We start from the raw sequence: 22,369 nt of genomic DNA, 5'->3' as shown, positions 1-22,369 counted from the left end.
TGCTGCTTGAACCAGGAATCTTGGAAACAACTTATTATACATTATTATTAAGGGGCCCCACAATCTTCCATGTGAAATGTATTGTATACATTCCATATGGAGTTTTTAACCCTTGTGTATCTTTCTTTGGTTTCAATCAATTTGTGTTAACCAAATAGCCATAGATAAAGAGGTTGAAAAAGACCACACAACAAAAAAGCAGCATAAGGAAAAATGGTTTCATGTGCTCGCAGGTCTCCAGATACATTAACTTCTTTAAGCTAGTCTACACTCTGAATGGGGTCATGGGGTTGCAACTGCTTTAGCATTTTATCAGCCTCTCAGGGTCCTCACACTTGTAGATATTTACTTGGGAAAGTTATATTCATATGCCTGTCTGGACTACTTAACCTTCACTAGGTGTTCCCTTGGAGCTGGGAATTACTGGTGAAGACACCAGGGTCAGCAAATACAAACACACGGTATTCCAGTCAGATTTAATCTTCCTGCATTCAGCACACATTAGTTCTGGTTGAGAACTTTACCAGGCTTCCACCAAGCCTTGGAAAAACCAGGACAAAAATGTGCTCTCATGTATTTCATTTCACACCTTGATGGTACTGTAGTACAGTTTGAATATAAATACTACTTTAATGTACATACAACATAATAACTGGTGTTCTTCGAATCCTAAAGGTTACTGCTTTTTCTCTCAGAAATTTAATCTGTGAATGTGGTGAACTCATTACACCCTCAAGCTTCATATAGAAGAACCAATATTAGGTTGTACCATTCCTTTTCTTCGTTCAGACCAATAATTATGTCAGTGAGAAAACAATGCATTCTAAAGACAGTAACACAAATAACAGTAGGCAATTTACAGGCAAATTACTGATGATGCCATTCTTTGAGAGCTCTGAATTACCAGTATAATATCAGTGCAGTTCCAAGCAGTGTAGGGTAAAGAGATTATTTTCCATGTCTTTAAAACCTAAACCAAACACAAAGAATAAACCTTAATGAGATTTTAAAGAGATGTGTTGGAATCATTCCATGAAAGTAACATAGCTCTCTTGAATCCAGTTTCCTCTTTGTAGAAAATGGAAGCCCGTTAATTGCAAATATGAAGGTGCTGAACTTACGTAGTCTTATGTAGACAAATCACACAGAGCGAGAGAGAGAATATAGATTAAAAAATAAAGAACTACTAAATTACAAAATGTGTAACTAAAAAGATCAGACTGAGAATACATAGTTATTTTCATTTTTGGGGGGTGTGCATATACTAAGTATCTAAAGACAATATGGCCCAGATTATTGTGACATCTATTTTATTCATATATACAATAATATTACAAAATATATGATGTGAGCTAAATACATTTAATTACAATGCAGATGCTTCATGGTCAAAATGTAAAACTTTACACTAGGTGAGCAAATTGTACATTCCACTGGGCACAAATGCATTTGTCGTGGTGCAGAAACATTAACAAGAACATTTACAAAACTGCAGTACAAAATCCATGTTTATTGGATAATGATAATTCAAATTCTTCATTTAAATTCCATATGTACTTTAATACCAGCTTACTCTCATTTACTTATGTTTGCATTTATTTATTTGTTTACTTGTTTGTGAATTATTAATAAACTGTATACTTGTAAGTCCTTATTAGGGAGCACAATTAATCATTCAGCAGTTTGTTATATGTTGGTAATTCTGCCTGACATTAATAGCAGCTGTAAAGTATTCAACCAATTAAATAATGGAACTTCCCCTCTGCCATGAAAGAAATCTTGGAATACTTAAACAAAATGTAGAAATGCAATGTATGCCTTTCTTGCTTCAACAATAGTGTTAATATACCATAAGGAACACAGTCAAGGTGTTCATAATATATTCAAATTTCAAAATGTTGTATTAAACCATACTGTTCAAGTTTTACATGCGGGAGTGTATGATAAATATATCATAATTGTGCAAACAATATCAATCTGACAAACCCCTGAAGCACTGAAAACGGATTTAGTATTTTATTTTATCGCTGCTGCTGCTTTACTACTCCACTTTCAATGATCCGATGCTCTTAGGCATATTGATTTGTAAAAGCACTACTTTATTCCCCTAGATTTCAGTTGGGAAACAGAAAATGTAGAAATACATTAAAAAAACTAAAACAACTAAACAAGCTCTGGAAACAAATGTCATCTCACTGTAAGCCAGAGTGTGATGTAGCAACTGAATATAACATGGCAATTAAATCCTTAAAGATATGCTCAGTTCTTGTTTAGAATTAAGCTGAGGATTTGGAAACAACCAACTTCTCTGTAATGGTACTGCACACTATTAATATTGAAGACATTTGGATGTATTCACTTTAATTTAAAATAGATCACTGTTTATTTATTTATGTATTTATTTTTCACCCGCTTCGACTGGTAGAGACATCAGTTGAGGCAGTATGCATTTATGATGGTGATATTGAGGGCCAAGGAACCCCATAAATAAAACATAAGCTAAAATTAAATTGGGTTGGGACGATTGCAAATTAACCAGTTGAAGTCAGCAAAATTGTTCAACTTTCAAAACTTTCAGTAGTAGTGGGACTAATACAATCTTTAGGGTCCCCCTCCCCTCACCCCCTCTATGTGAAAAATAATTTGACAAACAATACTCTTCGTTGCAGAAAGCTCGTCTTACCACAGAATATTTGTGAATGTGTTCTGGCCAATGCACACTCTTAAACAGTAATCCTTTAAAATAAACAATTTCAGTGTTAGCCCTCATTAATTTGAGGAATGCTAATGATCTGAAATCACCTACGATCAGAGGATTATCTTTCATCTAGAGCAGTGGAGCACCTATCCAGTAAGTTTGTAAGTCACCCTAAATCGGTAATTTTGAAAGACTGGGAACACATGGAATTTTGTGATCAATTAAGCAAATAACTTGTTCAATTAAGAGAACTATGGTTATTGAGGACTGAAAAAGGCAGTTAATTTTCTTAATAACAAATCTTGAAATAACTTAATTTAATAAATAACCAGCTTAATTGATCACAATTTAATTGTTCCAGGAGTAAAGAAATTGATGATAAAAGGTTACCTATTAAACCTGTTGGATAAGGGTTTTCCAGGAATGGGTTTGGGCAGCTCTGATGCGTTTTGGACATTTACAACAACAAAAAAAAACAATTATTCTGTTCAATGTTTTTTTTTTTTGTTTGTTTTTTTAAGAAATTGATGTATGGAAGGCCATTACAATTCCAAATTCCTACATAGTCCTGTGAGTGCTTAGTGCAAAGGATTCTCATTTAATTTGAATCAAGTTTAATTAATTTATAAACTATGTGTCATGTTAATCTCAGTTCATCTGCTAATGCACGTTATTTGAAGCTGTTGAGACCCCACTGTTTGACAGTTGGTGTAATTGTGTGCATCCCCCAGATTCACAGCTTCCCATTATTATATGTTTTGCATTTGTTTTTAGTTTTTTATCCACATTCATTTATTTATGAGTTTCTAGTCATTCCCATTCCTATTGTATCTTATCCTTTAGGTCAGCACTGTGGAGTAGTGATTAGGGCTCTGGACTCATAACTGGAAGGTTCAAATCCCAGATGGGGCAGCGCTGTTGTACCCTTGAGCAAGATACTTCACTTAGATTGCTCCAGTAAAATGCCCAGCTGTATAAATGGGTACAAATGTAAGTTGCCCTGGATAAGAGCATCAGCTTAATGACAGTAATAATAATAATAGGTCCCTCATATATAAAGGACTGTTATCAAAGCAGACTGATTATGGTGAAAATGAACGCTAAGAATTAGAATAAAGAATAAATACAGAATGCTGCAATAATAGACCTCAAAAAATAAACCCAAAACAAATATTTTGCTTAAGTATTCTCCACACTTCTCATAATTTTAATTCTATTAAAATGTTGCACTTGCAAGAGAAGAAAAATACATCCTTAAGTAAACTTTATATTTGCCTGTTTGTATAACAATGTAACATAAAAGGTACAGTGAAAACATTATTTTTTAATGATGGATGAAATGTGTATTTTTGTCATGGGCTCATATTACTTTGCATCATATTTACATTTTATTTAGTTAATAGCATTTAATAAATATACACAACTATGTATTAACAATTATATATATAATATATATAGGTGTTAATCAAATGATTTTGCTGCTTCATTGTAAACTTCAGATCAGAACAATAATGATGGTTTGTGTTAATACATTTCAATTATGAATCACATTGATTCCTGTTCATAGAATCATCTTTTATTTTTTGGTAACATAATTGGATCTCATTGTTTGGAATTAAATATGTGTTAAGTATAATACTGTTGGAAAGAATTCAAAGAGAAGCTTTGCCTTACGAAATTGTACATATGAGTGCAAATATAAAAAGGGGGCACATATACAATCTGACCTTCCCTTAGCTTGTTGTGCTTGATACTGCATTCGTTAATGGTCTTAATTATCAGAAATATATACAGCCATTCCAGGCTACCGTTTGTCTTCTTTTCTTTGAGTCCCTCGACTTAATTCTCCAGTCTGTGGGAGGGGGCGGGGGGGATGCAGGTCATTTTGTGTCTACACTTGAGAATGAAGGCCCACAGCTCGGCCTTTTGATCAAGTTCATTATGCCAGGAAAAGAGGGATGCCCTTCTATTAACATTCTTTTAAAAAAAGGCAAAATGTCCTCCACTAAAGAAGTGCCTCTGATGGCACGCGTCTGTGACTGAACGAAGGAGAAGCATTTTGTAAATCCATGGCCTTCTGTTCCCTCTCAGCAGTGCAGTATCTTGATGAAAGCCTTCCTGAACTCGATGTTAAAAGTGGTGTATATGATGGGGTTCACCGCACTGTTGACGTAGCCAAGCCAAGTGAAAGCATTGTACAGTTCAGGGGGGACCTCACATTTTGTGCAGTGCGTGTTTAAAATATGAGTGATGAAAAATGGCAGCCAGCAGATAATAAACACCCCTACAACAGAGAAGGGAAGAGCAGGTTAATGTGGTCCATTGTTACACAAATATAATCATTACTCTTATTAATAACAATTATAATACTAAAAACAATAATAGAAAATATAATCATTATCTAATTCCAAAGGCACCTTCAGGAGCTTTAGAAGTGAATGAGATTAACTTTGTAATGAGCTGAATTTGGCCAATATATTTTACTTATATACTTTACATTGCATAGAGTAGAAATATATCTACATGTGAATACATCTTTAATTGAGAATTGAAATGTGGGTGTTATTTTTGCTACCTCCAGAAGCATCTGGACTTCTCTTGTGTAAATATCATTAATCAGTAGTTCATTTACACCATTATTAAGGATATTAAAACAACGGGCAGTTTCCTCACCCAGGACAATAGCCAGCATCTGAGTTGCTTTCTTCTCCTTCTGCTGAGAGAGCTTCCTCTTGCTGAGGGTCTTGATGGAGGTCCTTGTCTTCCCATTGGGCATGGCCTGGATCTCGAAGGCCTTGGCTGCCCTGGGGTGCTCTTTCGTGTGTCCGTTTTTCTCTGCCTTGACTGGGCTGTCCGTCGGGGAGGGCAGCACAGAGCTTTGGCACTGGTTGGAGGTGGCTGGGATACAGAGCTGGGTGTTTGCCACAGAGGGTTTGTGCTTCTTCTTCTCAGGTGGGCTGGTGCTGGTCATCATGTCCATTTCCATCTCCTCCGGGTGGTGCGTGGCCTCCTGGATGAGGATCTGCCATCACAGATACACGTGGGTAAGCATGCAGAGTCCTCAGTAATATTTTCTCCTCTCTCCTCTCCTCGCTCTCTCACTCTCACACTCTTTCCCTCTTTCTCTCATATACACCGATCAGCCATAACATTATGACCACTGACAGGTGAAGTGAATAACACTGATAATCTCGTTATCATGGCATCTGTCAGTGGGTGGGATATATTAGGCAGCAAGTGAACATTTTGTCCTCAAAGTTGATGTGTTAGAAGCAGGAAAAATGGGCAAGCGTAAGGATCTGAGCGACTTTGACAAGGGCCAAATTGTGATGGCTAGATGACTGGGTCAGAGCATCTCCAAAACTGCAGCTCTTGTGGGGTGTTCCCGGTCTGCAATGGTCAGTACCTATCAAAAGTGGTCCAAGGAAGGAAAAGCGGTGAGGGTCATGGGCGGCCAAAGCTCATTGATGCACGTGGGGAGCGAAGGCTGGCCCGTGTGGTCCGATCCAACAGACGAGCTACTGTAGCTCAAATTGCTGAAAAAGTTAATGCTGGTTCTGATAGAAAGGTGTCAGAACACACAGTGCATCGCAGTTTGTTGCATATGGGGCTGCGTAGCCACAGACCAGTCAGGGTGCCCATGCTGACCCCTGTCCACTGCTGAAAGCGCTTACAATGGGCACGTGAGCATCAGAACTGGACCACGGAGCAATGGAAGAAGGTGGCCTGGTCTGATGAATCACGAGTTCAAGGTGTTGACTTGGCCTCCAAATTCCCCAGATCTCAATCCAATCGAGCATCTGTGGGATGTGCTGGACAAACAAGTCCGATCCATGGAGGCCCCACCTCGCAACTTACAGGACTTAAAGGATCTGCTGCTAACGTCTTGGTGCCAGATACCACAGCACACCTTCAGAGGTCTAGTGGAGTCCATGCCTCGACGGGTCAGGGCTGTTTTGGCGGCAAAAGGGGGACCTACACAATATTAGGCAGGTGGTCATAATGTTATGGCTGATCGGTGTATATACAGTGAGGGAAAAAAGTATTTGATCCCCTGCTGATTTTGTACGTTTGCCCACTGACAAAGAAATGATCAGTATATAATTTTAATGGTAGGTGTATTTTAACAGTGAGAGACAGAACAACAGCAAAAAAATCCAGAAAAATGCATTTCAAAAAAGTTATAAATTGATTTGCATGTTAATGAGGGAAATAAGTATTTGATCCCCTATCAATCAGCAAGATTTCTGGCCAGGTGTCTTTTATACAGGTAACGAGCTGAGATTAGGAGCACTCTCTTAAAAGGAATGCTCCTAATCTCAGCTCGTTACCTGTATAAAAGACACCTGTCCACAGAAGCAATCAATCAATCAGATTCCAAACTCTCCACCATGGCCAAGACCAAAGAGCTGTCCAAGGATGTCAGGGACAAGATTGTAGACCTACACAAGGCTGGAATGGGCTACAAGACCATCGCCAAGCAGCTTGGTGAGAAGGTAACAACAGTTGGTGCGATTATTCGCAAATGGAAGAAACACAAAATAACTGTCAGTCTCCCTTGGTCTGGGGCTCCATGCAAGATCTCACCTCGTGGAGTTTCAATGATCATGAGAACGGTGAGGAATCAGCCCAGAACTACACGGGAGGATCTTGTTAATGATCTCAAGGCAGCTGGGACCATAGTCACCAAGAAAACAATTGGTAACACACTATGCCGTGAAGGACTGAAATCCTGCAGCGCCCGCAAGGTCCCCCTGCTCAAGAAAGTACATGTACAGGCCTGTCTGAAGTTTGCCAACACCTGAATGATTCAGAGGAGAACTGGGTGAAAGTGTTGTGTTTTCAGATGAGACCAAAATCAAGCTCTTTGGCATCAACTCAACTCGCCGTGTTTGGAGGAGGAGGAATGACCCCAAGAACACCATCCCCACCGTCAAACATGGAGGTGGAAACATTATGCTTTGGGGGTGTTTTTCTGCTAAGGGGACAGGACAACAGCACCGCATCAAAGGGACGATGGACAGGGCCATGTACCGTCAAATCTTAGGTGAGAACCTCCTTCCCTCAGCCAGGGCATTGAAAATGGGTCGTGGATGGGTATTCCAGCATGACAATGACCCAAAACACACAGCCAAGGCATTTATTGAAATGCGTTTTTCTGGATTTTTTTGGTGTTATTCTGTCTCTTGCTGTTAAAATACACCTACCATTAAAATTATAGACTGATCATTTCTTTGTCAGTGGGCAAACGTACAAAATCAGCAGGGGATCAAATACTTTTTTCCCCCACTGTATACATATAGACAGGATCTACAGCTTTAATTCATGTTTTATTGTGCTCTTCCCTTCTATATTAACATTTCACAAAATATCACAAATTAAGAGAAATACATGCAGAGTGTGAATGAGAAGTATAAGTTGATAATGTACTTTGTTAGCTGTAAAATATAGGCAATTTGTCAAAAGCCAGTGAGAATTAATGTATAGAGATTAAGAAGAATCACGAACCACTTTCTTTTTGTTCACAGGAAAGCTTCCATTGGACTTCACTATGACTGTACAGAGTTTCACGTCCTCAGGATGTGTGCATTTGTCCTGAAGTAGAAAGCAAGCCGAGTTAATGTAGCAGTTGGGTCTCAGGTTGTGTTTATGACAAACAGAGCTATTATTGCATTCACCTTATAGTGTAAAAAGGTCATTACAATGGATTCTTGGCTCAATAACAAGAATGGACATTAAAGTTTTTTAAATGAATGTGTTTAGTGTTCTGCAACGTGTCATTATGTCTTTGGTGGGCAGAGCTCTTAGTACAGCACTATCCATTAAGACTCTGTTTGGGACTCCGAAATAGCAGCAGGGTCGAGGTCAGAAGGTCAAAGAGCAGATTGCAGTGTGTGCTGTGTGTTGAAGTAGACATTATGCATTTCTAACGTATAGGTTAATTAATGGCGCATTCAGTGTGCTGGATAAATCTTCTTGACATTACAACTTCACTAGTTAGCATTTGTGCATGGCAATCATCAGCTATGATACATTTTGTTAGTTACAATATTCTATTAATTAAAAATACAAAACCAATATTGATTTAAAAATTATGATCCCAAAATCTAGACACAACATGTATTTGACTTTAAATACAGAAAGAAAGTATTTGTGTTGTTCTACTTTAACCTCTTCGTATATGAATGATCAAGGAGAATACAGAATTAGGTGTGTTCAATCAAAGCCATGGATCAAATTAAAATAACCTTCAATGTGTATTTAAATATTATGTATGTCAAATCTGTTCCTTTTAATACTCTTAATACACTTGTGTAATCTATAATTTATTGCTTTCCTTTACATATGATGTTAACTTGTTGAATGTTCTAGAAAAAATAAAAGATTCAGTTAATAATTTTGTTTATGCTATGACAGTGACATCTTGTTGATGCTTTTTTAAAATTCTCTTCATCATGACAGCATTTTAAAAAGTGGTCATCACTGCCATTGTGTAAACCCACACAAAGACAAATAGCCCAACTATAATCAATGCAGAATATTAAACCACACACTGCAGTCTTTCCTCACTAATATTTCCCTAGATGAACCAATTGATCTGTGCACTACAATTATAAAGAAATGTTCATAAAAATCGATTCGAGGAAAGGTCAAAGGTCAAGACGGGCAGGCTGTAATTGCTTTTTTTTTTTGCATTGCATTGCATTACAGCTTAAAACAAACATTGACTAACACTCTGAATCTACAGAGAAAAGACAATCATACATCTTCAAATTACTACTTATTACTACTTAAACATTGGGTATATAGTTTACATAAAATATTGGAAAGGCATTTATTATGATATTTTGTCTACCAGAATATTGTTCATAGTCTAAATAAATAAACTGGTCAGGTCCCGCAGATTTCTATACTGAGCTAAATCCTTATAAGAAAATTGTAAGTTACTCAGTGGCTTTGCTAAGCTTCATATACCCAATGAAACACTTACATTGCACATTAACTTTTTCCATAAGAAGTATTTAAGATGACCTAATTGTCTTAATTGTGTGCAAACACACTGGACATACGTATACATTCCATAGAAATGGGGATTAAAAATTTAATTCCAACGGATTTCCAATGTTTTGTGGGGGCAAAAACATTCTAATACAATACAAGATCCAGTATATTTTCAATGTGTTTCAAAGGTACTGTAATTGTACCTTTCACTGCACAATACCTATGTAAACAATTTCTTCCAGCAATTTGCTCTGTTTACATTGCAGTAAAGATGTCTAAGAAGGTGCTATGTCTAGTCTAGTATGTGCTATGTACTTGTCTCCGTTACTTTATGTTATTTGAAAATCAGGATCTTTATAAAGATGTCATGCTGAAAATTCCTTTTAGTTTATTTTCAGTCAAAATGTTAGAACAATCCAGTTTAAAGATATTAATTTGTTGACACTATAGCTATGAAAAGGGGCATTATTCTGGTAAATTTCGCATAGTTATGTAGCTGTTAGGGGTTTTAATTACAGGTCATGAGGATGTGTTGGTGTTTGTGTGCTTGTCTGTGCTGTACTATAATTTGCCTGGCTCTAACTGTAACAATCAGTGTGCCCTGTAAGAAGGATGCTCTATATGGCGAAGCCTAAGTTTTCAGCATTATTTCATGCTACTCAGCTTGTCATTTAAGCTGTAATGAACTGTGATTAATCCACTTACAATTGCCTTGTAGCGATGCCTGAGGAGATGCATGCTGTCACCAAGGCCTCAAAGCCTTTTTGGCACATAAATAAAATGTACTGCCCGTTTGATCAAACATTACAATTATATGGACATTTCCCCGCTTGAATTGTATAATAAAAATACAGGAATTCAACAAACCTAAAACCTGGAGTGTCTGTAAAAGTCAATTCCATAAATGCTTCAGTGTGAAGCAGTCACAGATGCCTTGCCAACACTTGACAAATATATTTTTGGTGTTTAACTGAGATTGACTACAAGGGATAGCTTTTTTTCACCTTAATTAAGAGTGTGGAAATGGAGGCAGATAAGGCAAAGTAAACCAACCAGAAACGAAGCACCATGCGGTTACTGGTGGTCAGTCTGGAATCAGTCTTTAAACAAAGCACAATCTTTAAGAAGTGACTATAGTAATTATATATGTTCGTTTTTGAATGTATTTACACAACACTGGAGTGACTCTAAATTTGTGTCAAAATAAATCTGATTTGTGATTTGATACTGGATTTTGATTTTGAAGGTGCCTTTGGTTCCTTTCTCTATACATATCAGAACTTTTTTTTATTAATTATTATTTATATCTCCAAAACTTTCATCAGACTCTGACACATATCTGAGTGCCAGGCAGGCAGTGTTTCCACACGAGAGAAATGTCGCACCTTTAGCGTGTCGTGCAAGTCCGCCTCCATCCCCTGGCTGCTGCGCTTGGTGTTGACCCGCTTCCTTCGCTTCCGGAGCACCACGTAAATCTGCACATACACTAGCAGAGTGATGATGAAGGGGACGTAGAAGGACACAATAGAGGAGTACACAACAAATGCAGGGTTTGCAATTACACATAGGGCATCATCGCGCGTGGCTGAAAAACAGAAAAGAAGTTGCTTTTTATAAAACCTTTTGTGTGATATTTTCATTTAGTTTTTCATTCCAGTTTGAATTACAAAACTGATCAACTTTGTTTTTGTTTTTTCTCCTGAACTTCGATACTGAATCAGAAGGTACATTTTATGCTACAAAATTAACTAGAATCAGTGCATAACATGCCAACAGTCTGCAGTGTTAACTGAAATAAATACACACACATATATATATATATATATATATATATATATAATTCTGCATAAATTAATACATTTTGGTTGTTGAGCATAAGGGAGGCAAAAGTTTTCTTTTGTAGTTTTCAGCACCTTCTTTCTATTATTTTTTGCTAGTGTAAAGACTAAACCATGGTTGATGCCATGTGTATGAATCTCTAAAGGCCATAACCACAGGATAATGTAGTCACACAGGGTTTTATGGTAGATATTTTCAAGGGATGTTGTAGGGAATAGTAGGGAAATAGCAAACAAGGTTAGACACACAAGAAAGACAAAAAGGATATACTGTAAATATTGGTGCAATATTGATTAAATGGAATTTACATTCCAGTAATAGAACAGGCAGAATTCTGCACCTTCATTGATCCTACAAATGTTTAGAAAGCTAAATGTTTCAGACAGACATACATAATATATATATTGGTATAACATATTGGTCCTTACTTTAGATCCTAACAGCGAGGTCTGGCCCATTAATCTACATTACACAAAAAACAAATTCATCACGTTTTACATATTCTGTGTTTAACTGTATTATGCATTTTGGACTACAGGCCAGACACACCAGTATGTCTTCAATTTGTTTCACCGTTTAGCCAAGACAGTAAATGATGTGGTCCTGTCCCATTCTCACACACTGTCCTGCAGAGGTATTTTAAGGTAACACATTGTCCGTAATAGAGATCGTCCTTTACCTGTGTTATTTAAACCAAACAACAGGGGGCAGGATATTGCAAAGGACAGAACCCACACTACCGAGATCATGACTGTGACGCGTCTCTTGGAGCTGTACCGTGTGTTATAGAGCATTGGCATTGCCACAGCAGTATACCTGAAGGAGGGGGAGGGGGAGGGAGAGAGGGAGAGAGGGAGAAATCCAATTTGATATATTCTGAAAGTCACAAATGTATCAGGATGTTAACATTCAACACACAGACACAGCGCAGACACAAATCAAACACCTTTACATACTGAAGAATAAAGAAAACTGTTAATATTGACTTGCCAGCCTGACAGTATGTACCCAGAGGGCTGTTCAGACTGATTAATTTTCATCATCATGTTGCATAAATTGAACTGACTAATAGCCTTATTAGTCGACAATTACTCCTCTGTCTCCGTTTTGGAGACACATCCATTGTGAATTGGCACAATACATCATGTAGCTGGTTTAAGTTATCCCAAAGCTAATGCACTTAAAGGTACAGATCTTCTAATGTGTATGAGTCTGTACTTGGAGTTTGGAAGTTTGCTCTAGTGATTCTGTTTGGCCCACGAAACTATGCAAAACAAGTTATGTATGAAAGCCTTTGAAAAATGTTGAATATATAAAGTAAATATAAAGTAAATGACCAGTGCTAAGAATAATAAAGTACATGTTATGGGGTTTTTTCAGAGCTCCTTCAAGGAACCTAAGAAATTACAACAGTTAGAATATGTGCAGTGCATTATGGGGAGGTTCTCAGCTTCTACCTGTTTCTCTCTGTTATTCAGTGCTCTCTCTCTCTCTCTCTCTCTCTCTCTCGAATTACAATAAAAAATGGTGTGAAGACTTAATAAGCAATCCATGAGACTTTTCTATTTATTTTTTTTGCGACACAGAGAAAGGGATAATGAGAGACTGGTGAGTTGTGCTTTCCCAAGTGTTTAGCAGTGGCTAAATATCATCAGTCTGATTATGATGACTTGTGACCTATACTGGTGCAAAGAATTAGAGGAGTCTTACCTGTCAATACTAATAGCACAGAGATTAAGGATGCTTGCAGTACACATCATGACATCTAGGGTGACAAAGATGTCGCAATGGATTTTACTAAACCTCCACTCTCCAACCACCTGTAATAAAATAAATAAAATAAAAACAACTGTGAAAATGGAAACTAGAATGTATTTGTGTATTGTGCACCTTTTTATGGATGTAATGTATTTACATTCCATTAAACAAATCGTTCTGAATCTGATATCCACACTTATTACACATAAACATGAATTTCCTAACTTTCAGCAGTAACAATAGTTTTTTGTTTTCTGTGTCACAGTATGCCTTCATTATAAATATGATTTATCAGTTCCAAAGATAGGCTCAGACACCTTGATATTACTTTCCTTAGGCACCAAATGACTGTGTGATATGTAGGATACAAATGAGTGTCCTCTGGAAAAATTGTTTCTCAATCCATTTGGTATGTAAGAGTCAAGACAAAAGTAACTAAAGTAAAGTAAGTAAAGTAAGAATGGCATTGCAGCTTCAGAGAGTGTTGATCTTTAAAACACACATAAAAGTACAACAACAACAACAACAACAACAACAACAACAACAAAACAACAATAATAATAATCCAGTAATTGAGTATAGCTGTATTTTCTTTTCTTATTTTCATTTCTTTTTTATGGGTGTTATTTCTTCATTTTAACCTGATATTGTTGTTCTGGATTTGTGTAAAATATGTCTGAAAGTCGGTACATCTCTTCCCCCTGGCACTTTAATTCAGAATTTGAAACTCACAACTCTTTTTTGGAGGCATTTTCAAAGTCCTTTTCAATTTAGGTTTAAATACATTTCCAAATTGTATTTTTTATATTAGTCAATCCTTGAAACTGAACAGGGATAACAATATTGGAATACATAGACATGAGAAGTTTTCTTGCACAAACCTACTGAAGCAAACAAAACAAATGTGGTAGAGTAATTTAGTCGTTGTAGCAAATTTCCCCTTAGATCAAAACTGTAAGAGATCCACTTTCATGTGGAATGCATGGTAAAAATAACAACAACCCCAAAACATGCTAACTGAGGCAAAACATATCAAAGGCTTTATCTGTGCACTTATTGATAAAGTCAAAATTGCAAATTGCTTAACTTTGGCCAGAGGAAAATAAAAAAATGTTAGTCACAAAATACCTCCAAAAGGCAGTCTGTCTTTAAAAGAGCTAGTCTAGTCTCTTGATGTTAATCTCTGTCGACCAGGTTAATCTCTTTACATAAATGCTGCAGCTCCCAGGTACAGGAAATCTTTGTGCGGTCTGCATTTTTCTTCACTATGTACAAACACACCACAGCGCCTGCTCTTTCTCGGATACTTCAGATATGTTCTACTTTATCAAATGAGCCACAGAAAAATAAAAATAAACAGTTTTCTGATGCAAACTCCAGTTCTTAAGACAATTTACATAAACGTGGCATTTCTGTCTAATGCAGCCCATCTCTTTGGTCTCCTTTTGGTACTTTGGTCTAATGGTACACAAGGAAAACCTGAATGCATTTTCTTGTAAAAACACCCTACATTAGGCACATCCACCGTGCTTGAGATATCTATTCTTTAGAGATGTACACTCCAACTGAAATCTCTCACTAAGCTCTTCTGATATGCACACATATTATGTAATGAATACATGTATGAATTACTGAAGAGAATCTTCTCCATTCACAATACATTTTCTGCATTTGCAACCCACCCCCAATTTGTTATAAATCTCTCTTTATGTTATTTGTACTATGTAAATTGTTAGTACCATAAAGTGTGTGTCACCACACATCTTGATATTCAATACTCACAATACATTTTTGTAACCTATAAAAATAACTGTTCATGCATGCTTTCTTTGTTACTTTGCTATACTATACGTTGTTATACTATAGGAGGATTTAGATAATCTGCATTCTGTGTTCTTTAAGAGTTAACCGGAAAACAAATAAATGAAAAGATATCTCTCGAGGTAGAGAACTATCTGTGCACTCTATGCTAGCAGCCATTTTCAATTTTTTGTTTTTTTAACGTAATTGCCTTAAATGGTTCAAAATCCTTTGGAAATTTAGATTATCTCTAAAAACTATAACCTGGAGCTATTTGTAAATTTAAAAAAAATATGTTTTTCAAATCCGACGATTTTCTCCATTAAATATTTAGGATGATTACTTAATGGAGGCCTCCTCCAGCCTACAGATTAAATGAAATGATAATCACAATTAGTAGGTCGGGTTGAACATAATCAAGTATTGACCCACATTCCAGAAGTAAAGGAGGTACTTAGCATTATTTATTTATTCTACAAAGTACATAATCAATTTAAAGGGAAAATGAAGACTCATAAAAATATAAAAATAGATCCTTAGACTTTGATAAATGGTGTGACAATAATATAGTGATAACCAATTGTTGGTGAGCCAATTATTGAATGCTGAGGGGTTGTTACTTATGGTTTGTCCTACTTGGGAAAATTCATGGACAGATTGCCTCATAAGTATCTAATTATTAATACAATCAAATAAATATCCTTTCAAATAATCCCTAAATATTATCCTACCAATCATTAACAAGGATATAAATGTAAACTGTACCCAGAAACCATTTTGCACTTGTTCTGGCATTGCACGTATTGCCAGAAATTATGCCAAGACATCTGTAGATTTATTATCAACTAGATTCCTACTGACTTTACTCTGTTATGGGAAAATGTCCTTTTTGCTTTAACTAAATATAGTAAAGAGAAGGGAAAACAATATATTATTATTAATCTTGTTATGCTTTTAGCTAAATTCCATATCCACAAATACAAATATTTAATTCAAAACCTTCCTTTCTTGTTTTTTAGCATGACATTAAAACAAGTGTATAAAAACAATTTTACACTCAAATAATAAGCAAGCTATTCAAACTGTGATTTTTTATGTTTTATTTTATTTAGATCTGTGCAATAAAAAAAAAAATATAATTAATAAATAAATACAAACAAGTGTTAGATTGCTCTTAGAAAGCACCTCTGGCTGGAGGATTGGATACCTTTGCACTTAAATATAACCACAGCATGGAGATAGAAAGATGTTTGTTCTATTTTTTTGGTACCCTCCCTGAAAAGCAATCACATCCACCATGAAAGCATATTCAGACTTACCTCAAAATAGCCATTGAACATTGTTTTTAATTTTTTCACATTTTTTTTTATTTCCCAATCTGTTGTGTAATGATACCCATCCTTTGTTATTCTGCAATAACATAACAAAAACTATTCCATAATAAAAGTCACTCTACTTTCCCATCATTGTAGGCCTAGAGCAAAAATAAATACATGTGAAAAAGCACCAATACCCAGACCACTTATTTTCTAGTATCTTACAGTGAATATGACTATGTTTGAGGTTTCTTAGATTATTCTGATCACATACCTAAGGTATAGATGACATGCCCAATGTGCAATGCCCTCTCAGTACTTTCAAAACATGATTGCAGATGTATCTTGGATGACTTTGAGGCACAATGCCAAGTACAAATCGACCCTAAGCCTGGTATGTGTTGCAGATGTGGAGATAAATTGTAGCAGATACCAAGAGTTAGCTGGGGGCTCACTTAAGATGGCAACAAAAGTGCATGCTAAACTAGAATTAAGATCTAATTTCTCCAAGGTGGAGTGGTATAAAAATCCACCCGGTCACCTGTCAATTATTTTAATAATTTATATGTCACAATATTTGTCAGTGTCATAAACTGAATAACAGTTCTAGCCCTGAGCTTAAGCATCAGGGTATACAGACAAGACAATAACTGTTTAATTCCATGTCTGTGCTTTTAGTATTCTAACTTGATGTCTGCAGAAGCATGGACTCCCATCAAAGTTAATATAATTCATGAGATACATTTAAATCCATCTACAAGCCACTAGGTTTCTAAATTTTAACAGATTGAAATTAAATCTCCTTTTAATTTGAGATACCTAGGTTTCAGTAATCTAACAATGGCTGTGTATCGCTCCATGGAAATCTCTTTGTAAATGCCAAGCCATTTAGGAGTGTCTGGCCATGCAAGAACAATGTTTACACAGGGTTACATATAATGCTCATGGCATTTCAGGTACAAATTGTAAGACAGTAGGCAGTAGTTAAAATCTGCCCTATTTTCAAGTAATTTGCTAGGTACTAAGATCATCCAAAGATTTTTCTAATATAAGACAGCTGACTTCAAAACTGAGTTTAAACAAGCCCTGGTGGTTGCAAATAAAATACAGTCAAATTGTGGCCTAAACTCATTATTAATATGTTAAACAGTTATCACTGGTTATTGTATTACATGTGTGACGCACTGCATTTAAAATGTGACAGCTTTGGACTGATAGTTTTACAGTTAGTAACTCACAGTGATACAAAATAGTGCTGTGTTGTTATACCATCAAAAGGATTTAAACTTCACAGTTCTGGATTTCGTCCCAAACCCTTATTAACGGTTGACTTCATCTGAACCCAATACATGGTGTTGTGGTGTGAAATGAACAGATTTAAAGCTTATATACACACCGTATTTTACTGCATAACTGACTCTAGCCTACTTTCCTACATTATTGGAACCTCTACTCCACATCTGTGTTGGCAGTCCATGAGCACAGACAGATATCAAGGATCTGCAAAGATTCGGTATGGAGGGATGGTCTGAGATCCCTTCCAATATGTTCTCCAAGCTCATCAAATATTACAGAAAAAGGCTCAGTGCTGATATCCTTGCAAGGGCAGAGTACACAAAGTACTGAAATCAAGGGTGCCGATAATGATGACACTTCATTTTGGTGGAAATGTATAATAGAGATGTATAATTTTGGTTGATTCCCTTGAATCATTAATATAGTACACTATTACAATATATTTCACATGTTGGAAAATTACAGTATTACCTGTCTTAATTTTATACACCCCTTTTTGCTCATCTTTATCGACAATAATTGTGTAGGTGACTGTACCTAATATTGCAAAACTGCAAGTAAAAGACTATAACAGCACACACTTCAGAAGCAAAAACTAATAATCTTCTTTTAAAGCCTTTATTACTTCAGCTTTCCTGCAGTTTTCAATTGCACTGCAAACTGCAAAACAAACTACAGTCACTGTGGTTTATCCTGTAATCACATCAGAAACCCATTACTCACATCCCTGCTCGACAACAAAGGTAACACAACCATAAGGTTTCGATATTTCAAAGACATTCCTTATTGTAGACTGTCCATAGATTAAAAAAAAATCCCTTTTAAATGTTTGATAAAAGTGCTTAGAGCTTGAAAATTTTTTAAATGGTTTATGGTTTATTAATTTTTTTTTATTGTTATTGTTTTTGTGTGCACTGTAGTAGCACAAGTCAATACCATATTGGTAAAGTGTGAAGAAATTGTTCTGCCTTTTTAACTCAAATGTGGACAGTAAAGATTTTGACACATTCCCTGAAATTCCATAATATATTAATTAACTCTATAGGTATAAATGTAATGGCTATACTAAGATGTCTGTGCCTATTCTTGAAAAGCACAGCTTCTGGAGTTTTTAAGTATAATTCATACATTTGTATTATTCTGTTTAAAGGAGGCTATTTTCCACATTTTCCTTGGGAACACTGCCATGTACTTTTCTGCAACAGTTTCCTTCTGATAACATAAGCGTAATCACCAGCAGTTAGTGTTTCCCTTCAGTAAAGGAACACCTTACTGGTATTCCATGAGGATCAGTAATTTGATTGTGGGGAACATAATCACAAAAGCAGTGTGACACCTGGAGCATTAAGAGTGTTGCTTTTAACCTAAAATTCCAGACAGCTAGAGATTACCACTGACATTCCCATTCACACAGCATCCACTTAAATGAGCAGGGCAAGGCATTACCAAAGACCAGCGCTGAATTCAATCACTGTAATGACTTGTGTTGACCTTGCTCAGGTACACAATATTGAGCTAATATATAGCACCCATTGCAGAGATGCCATAAATTGTATGGTATTAAGTGATTGCTGTTACAAATCTAATCTTGAATGATATCATCAAATATTTTGTATGTATATATATATATATATATATAAAATTATTATTATTATTATTTTTATTATTATTATTATTATTAGTTTTAATTAACTCTGTTTAACACTATCGGAACTTAATCAAAGCGCAACAACAATTTGTACCTTTTGAATCGTGAACAGTATTTTCAAAAATCAAGTAAAGCAAGACAAACATCAATTGCTGGGTTATTGTATTGATATTAGACAAATAATGTTTCCTAAACTAAATGGAAAGTGGGAAAAATATGTATTTCTTGAATTTACTAAAAATACATGTTGAAATTTTTGTATTTGTTTATATTTTAATGCTTTACAATTTGTATTTGCAGGCTTTCCAACAAATGGAAAAATCCTAACCTCTCTCTCCAAACAGCCTGTGGAGAATACAATATTGCAATTAAGTTTCTCAGGCTGCAGAATAGCAGCAAATCTAATCTGCACTGCATAAAGTACAAACATTACTATGTGAAAGCTCTCAGAGAGGAGGGGAGAGAGAGAGAGAGAGAGAGAGAGAGAGAGAGAGAGAGAAGAATTTCCAAGACTATGAGGTTGCATTTTATAAATAATCTTCGCTAATGATTCATGTAATTTGCTTTTTTTTACTCTGTCTTCTGATGGAAATTCAAGATTGTGTGGGGAAGAATGAAGCATGATATATAGCATGTTTCTCAAGCTATTTTTCTATTGTATTAGTTTTAAGTGCAGCAGCTCTATCTCAAAATTTAAATTATGTGATTGTATTTATCCTTTATTGATTTGATTGAATAATTGATTACGAGATCACAAAGACACCTTTCTAATGTATACCCCATCAAATATAAAATAATTTTCTTTTAAGCTTCAGGTGCTTAAACTTCTGCACACATTCATACATCTATATATGATCATCTCAGTACTCTTACAGAATGAATGATTTATGTCTTGGCTTATTAGTTTTCTGACATTGAACAAGACATTTTGAAAGACCACCAAGGAAACTCTGTGCACTGCTTCTGCTGCATGATGCAAAGTCTAATCAGCTACAATACACATAAAACCCATAATAGTCATATTTGAAATCAGCAGGTGAGTTCCAAATGAAAATAAAGTGGGAAAAAATGGCTTCAAAACATAGAAACCGAAGACTTTAATCTTTCACACAAATTTTTAAATCACAAGAAGGGATCTGTGTAGATGACACAAACAGTCAAGTCAAGTTGAAAATGCTGAGGCACTGTGGATATTCAAGAAGGGTCTTGGTTGGGGAGTTTCTTAAAACCATGAAGCTTTTAGACCAAAGGCTCCTCTCTTCCCAAAGTTTGAAAATGTCAGCAGGCTTTGAGTCACCACAGAATGTATGTGAAAGGAAGGAGCCAGAGTGTTTCAGCATCTTATTCCAAAGCACATGCATTCTAAGAATAGGAATGATAAGGATGCTCTTTATTGCAGACGGCTTTAAAAATATCTTGAGAGGTTTACGAGTTCACATTGCGGTATCGTGTCAGAATTGAGCAGCATAAATGCCACCATGCAAGTACTCTCCCAGTACAGTTTGGAATATTAAATAATACAAAACAATTATAATAATCACAAATATTCATGTACTAAGATATACAAATCTAAACATTGTATTGATGTAATAAAGAGGGGGGGAAGGAATGAATGTAAAACACCTTCAAAAATTATCAGCAGAGTTTTTATTTCATGTTGACCCCAATGCATCTCACACAGCTTAACTGATTGCTCTACAGGGCTGACTGTAGCTTTCTGTGAAATTGCAGGCAGGCAGACTGACTTACCTCCAAGTACACCACCCATGGCATGACCAGCGTAGCTACCAAGAGATCCGCCACAGCGAGACTCACAATCAGGTAGTTGGTCGTCGTCTGTAACGCCTTCTCTCTGGAGACGGCCATACACACCAACACGTTGCCGAAGACGATGACGAAAATGAGCAGCGTGAGCAGCATGGCATAGTAATTGTACTGGTGCTTCTGCTGCTGCTCGGTCCCATTGGCGTTCTCTGTCCAGTTCCCATAGTCAGTTTCATTGTATGCATACATTGCCAGGGAATCCATGTGCACTGAATGGCTGAGGCCAGGGACGCGTCCTGAAGTGAGAAGAAAGGTGACAATTTCACATGGCAAACCTGACAAAATATTTATGTCAGCAAAAGCAAGGGGGATACTTGAGTAAATAAGTAATCACATAAGTAAATTCACTAGGCAAGTGTGTCATTCAAAAAAGCAAGCCCAAAAGAACAAAAAAAAAGCCAATGATCAAATTCATGTATTTCCTCCTATGGTCATTATCTCTGTTTCCATTGTTTGTATAACATGGAGGTATGGGAAATAAACATAGTCATCTACATTACTTCATCCAGGCAAGTTTTTAAATTTTTTAAATGTTTTTTTTAATTTCAGATTGACAGAGTCTTAATGACTTGAAATGCAGGTGAGGATCAAAATAGGCCTATACATATTCTGGATTGAATCAGGAGATTAAAAAGGAAGAAAAGATGTACATCCAATTAATCTAACAGAAGTAATATTTGACTGCAGCCTTCATCAATGTGTATTGTCACCGACAGAGTGAATCCAGAGTGCTTTAAAACGAGAAGTGTGTGAGCCTTGGCATGGGGCTGTGTCCTATGAGTTAAATCCTTGGTTAGAATTACTGAACGTTTATCGATTCCCCTACTAGAGAGGCAGAGTGTTGTTGTCCTATTGGTTTTCTTGCATTGACTGAATGCTTTGGTTTGATGTTTATCTTGAAAAACATTACCACTTTAAATGAGAAGGAAATGTTGCAGGGATATATACTTATGCACTCGTCTGGCTGATCCATATCCAAGCAAATCCCTCTCATCTCTTGTCTGCTGCTGCTTAAATCTTTCATATTTTCTTTAGACCAAGGACACAAAGGTATAAAATGAAAATCATGAAAATCTAGTCCATTCGAATTCCAGGACCTGATGCATCAGTTGCAGGTTGTTGTATTATTTAAATAGTTGTTTTAATATTTATTTGATTAGATTTAGAATTTAAGTCTGGAGATGGTTA

The 22,369-nt window shown here is 36.1% G+C and overlaps 1 protein-coding gene across 1 annotated transcript; it reads right to left on the bottom strand.

Moving 5' to 3' along the window:
* Positions 1-4,122: 4,122 nt before the first annotated feature.
* Positions 4,123-21,401, bottom strand: drd2a (dopamine receptor D2a). Its single transcript, XM_066708532.1, has 7 exons — positions 21,107-21,401; positions 13,250-13,359; positions 12,219-12,355; positions 11,086-11,285; positions 8,207-8,293; positions 5,372-5,720; positions 4,123-4,982 (listed from the first exon to the last, which is right to left on the bottom strand). The coding sequence occupies exons 1-7, from the start codon at positions 21,383-21,385 to the stop codon at positions 4,786-4,788; spliced, it is 1,359 nt and encodes a 452-aa protein (XP_066564629.1). The 5' UTR covers positions 21,386-21,401; the 3' UTR covers positions 4,123-4,785.
* Positions 21,402-22,369: the final 968 nt, after the last annotated feature.

The sequence above is a fragment of the Amia ocellicauda genome, chromosome 1, assembly GCF_036373705.1.
Source record: "Amia ocellicauda isolate fAmiCal2 chromosome 1, fAmiCal2.hap1, whole genome shotgun sequence".
Lineage (NCBI taxonomy): Eukaryota > Metazoa > Chordata > Actinopteri > Amiiformes > Amiidae > Amia > Amia ocellicauda.
This window is presented reverse-complemented; position numbering and strand designations above follow the sequence as displayed.

Bases quoted from the DNA above. Each gene is read 5' to 3' on its own strand.
- drd2a (XM_066708532.1), bottom strand. From the start codon at position 21,385: ATGGATTCCCTGGCAATGTATGCATACAATGAAACTGACTATGGGAAC. The intron at 11,286-12,218 runs GTAAAGGACGAT...TCTGTTTTTCAG, and splicing joins GTTTGGTTTAAATAACACAG to CCACGCGCGATGATGCCCTA. The intron at 5,721-8,206 runs GTTCGTGATTCT...CTGTGATGGCAG, and splicing joins CTGTGAACAAAAAGAAAGTG to ATCCTCATCCAGGAGGCCAC.